A 3,049-nucleotide genomic window follows, 5' to 3' on the forward strand; every position below is an offset into this window, starting at 1 on the left:
TGTGGGAGGAAACCGGAGTACCCGGAGAAAACCCACGCATGCACAGGGAGAACATGCAAACTCCATGCAGAAAGACCGGGGCCGGGAATCGAACCCAGAACCTTCTTGCTGCAAGGCAACAGCTCTACCAACTGCGCCACTGTGCAGCCCAGCGTTGAAGTCCCCCAGTAGAACAAGGGAGTCCCCAGGAGAGGCACTCTCCAGTACCCCCTCAAGGACTCCAAAAAGGGTGGGTAATCTGAACTGTTGTTAGGCCCGTAAGCACAAACAACAGTCAGAACCCGTCCCCCCACCCGTAGGCGGAGGGAAGCTACCCTCTCGTTCACCGGGGTAAACCCCAACGTACAGGCGCAGAGATGGGGGGCAACAAGTATGCYCACTCCTGCCCGGCGTCTCTCACTGTGGGCAACTCCAGAGTGGAAGTACGTCCTGCYCCTCTCAAGGAGACTGGTTCCAGAACCAGAGCAATGCTTCGAGGTGAGGCCAACTATTTCTAGCCGGAACCTCTCAGCCTCGCACACTAGCTCTGGTTCCTTCCGCACCAGAGAGGTGACGTTCCACGTCCCAAGAGCCAGCTTCTGCAGCCGAGGATCAGACCGCCAGGGTCCCCTCCCTCGGCTACTGCCCGTTACACACTGCACCCGACCCCTTTGGCCCCTCGGACAGGTGGTGAGCCCATTGGAAGGGGGACCCACGTCTCCTCTTCCGGCCACCAGGCGCTCGCCATTGTGCCCCACCTCAAGGCCTGGCTCCAGAGTGGGGCCCCGGTGACCCGCGTCCAGGCGAAGGAACGCTAGATCCAAGGTTGTTGTGCATCATAAGGGGTCTTCGGGCTGCGCTTTGTCTGGTTCCTCACCTAGGACCTGTCTGCCTTGGGTGACCCTWCCAGGGGCATAAAGCCCCAGACAGCATAGCTCCTAGGATCATTGGACACTCAAACCCCTCCACCACGATAAGGTGGCAGCCCGAGGAGAGCAAAAGTTGGATAAAACCCCAAAGTCAGTTGGTTGTTCTACAATAGTTAATACATTTTTTTTGAAAATCGTATCTTCTGTTGAGTATTGTGATTACACAAAGTATTCCATCTCACTGGGTTTGACCTTTTTGAATTCTGCACCTAAAAATTAACCAAAGTATGAAAAGACTGCAATTAGCTCATAAAAACAAAGTAATATTTAACTAACAACTAATAAAACTTAGCAAACACACTCTAAAAACCAACTGAAGTAGACAAACAAAAAGTCACAAACTAAATGAAACTATAATAAAAAACTAAAAACCATTATAAAACCTGGTGCAAGCAATTTTGTTCATAATTTGAAGTCAAGTCGTTTAACATCAATGAAAAAGAAACGATCACAACCAGCAACTCGGAATACTGCCCCTAGTGGCAGAAATTACAAAACGTCAAGACTGAAGAAAAACGAAAGTATAATTCAGTTTAATTTTGAAGCATAGAAAAATTTTTGCTTTCTGCATTTCGGGTGGTAAGTCAACACTTCCTGAGCTACAATGAGAATACGAGAGCTTGAGACTCTGCAGTTATTTAATCTGTTAAAACTGTTTTTGTGTTTTTGGTGACGACCAGGGGAAACAGGCTGTGCTGATGTCCATCATGTCTGGTGACGCGATTTCTGCCGTCAGGGACCTGGAGGACTCTGAGGTGGTCGACGAGTGCATGAAGGTCCTGCGAGAGCTTTTCACAGAGCAGGTATCGACCTTCGGCAAGCACAGCAGGAGGTCTGGACTTTGACTAGACCATCACAACAGATTAGTTGTGTTGTTTGGGGTCGTTGTCCTGTGATGACCCAGTTTGCACCAAGGCAGATGTCTCTGGAACAATTTGTTCTGCAGAGGAGATCAGCGTCCACTCAGTGGCTGCAAGGTGTAGAATAAGCCCAGATCACCATCCCTCCACCACCGTGCTGCACAGCTGGTCCAGAGGACGTTGTCCCAGTATTCCTGTCCTTCATCCAGGTTCAGCTCTGCTAGGCTCAGTTTGGCGGCCATCTTGTTTCTAGAGAGAAAAGGCTTTCTGATTCAAACCTTTCTAGCAGTTATGCTGGTTCAGAGTCACGACCTTTGACCTGTAGCCTGCTAACTGATTCCTGCAGAGTGTGAGATGGAGCTCTGGGTTTCTGGTCATTTCTCTGAGTTTCATGTTCTGACCTCTGACCTTAGGCTGAATCTGCTGGAAATTCAGCAGATTCCCAGCAGAGTCTGCTGAATTTCTTTTATATTAATCTGTACATTTTTTGATTACTATTTGTTTTTGTCTTGGGAATAATCTTGCTCTCTGGAGAATGATGAACTTCAGATGGTTTGAGGATGACCTTTAACCTCTGCCAGGTTGATGGCCAGCAGCAGCTGTTTCTCTGAAGTCATTGCTGTTTTCTTACCGTCTTTGTGTTTAAACACACGTTTGTTTCAGCGCAGCGACTAAAACTGCTTCTTTTATGGGAATCAGACGGACTTTATCTCCTTTACTGCACCTGGATGTCACTTGTTACCATTTTTTTACAGGAAGTTCCTGATCCGCTGAATTATTTTGTGACACGTTGGAGCAAAGATGTGTGGGCCCAGATGTCATACAGCTTCGTGAAGACAGGGGGCAGCGGAGAGGCTTACGACATCCTGGCAGAAGACGTGCAGGGAAAAGTTTTCTTTGCAGGCGAGGTAATGCTGCTTCCCTCAAAATGTTTGTTTTTACTCTCGTTGGCAGAACTTTATCGATTATAATTTACACTTTTTTATTGATTTTGATCATTTTTATGTATAAATGATGTGAAGCTCTGACTTAAATGCAATAAGAAACCTAAATTATTATGGTGCTAATTAGCAACACCAGGCACTTAAGGAATGAAACAAACTTTTTAATCCTAAATACATTAAATCCCATTGCTGTATAATCCCAACAGCTTCCAGCCTGAAATCAGTTTACCGTTACACCATGCGTCGCCCCTTTGCCCAGTTTTAGCTTAAATTTAAGAGGTCATTTTGACCAAAAGGATGCCCAATCATGCATTTTTATACTAGAGTCACCGAAGAA

At 46.9% G+C, this 3,049-nt stretch overlaps 1 protein-coding gene across 1 annotated transcript in view; it reads left to right on the forward strand.

Annotated features, from left to right (window-relative positions):
• kdm1b (lysine demethylase 1B) overlaps positions 1 to 3,049 on the forward strand; it is a 17,218-nt gene that overhangs the window by 13,032 nt on the left and 1,137 nt on the right. The window contains exons 18-19 of the mRNA XM_017307543.1: positions 1,589 to 1,711; positions 2,524 to 2,676. Of these exons, the coding sequence (XP_017163032.1) occupies positions 1,589 to 1,711; positions 2,524 to 2,676 (276 nt within the window). The remainder of the gene's footprint in view (positions 1 to 1,588; positions 1,712 to 2,523; positions 2,677 to 3,049) is intronic.

This window comes from Poecilia reticulata, linkage group LG11 (genome assembly GCF_000633615.1).
Source record: "Poecilia reticulata strain Guanapo linkage group LG11, Guppy_female_1.0+MT, whole genome shotgun sequence".
Lineage (NCBI taxonomy): Eukaryota > Metazoa > Chordata > Actinopteri > Cyprinodontiformes > Poeciliidae > Poecilia > Poecilia reticulata.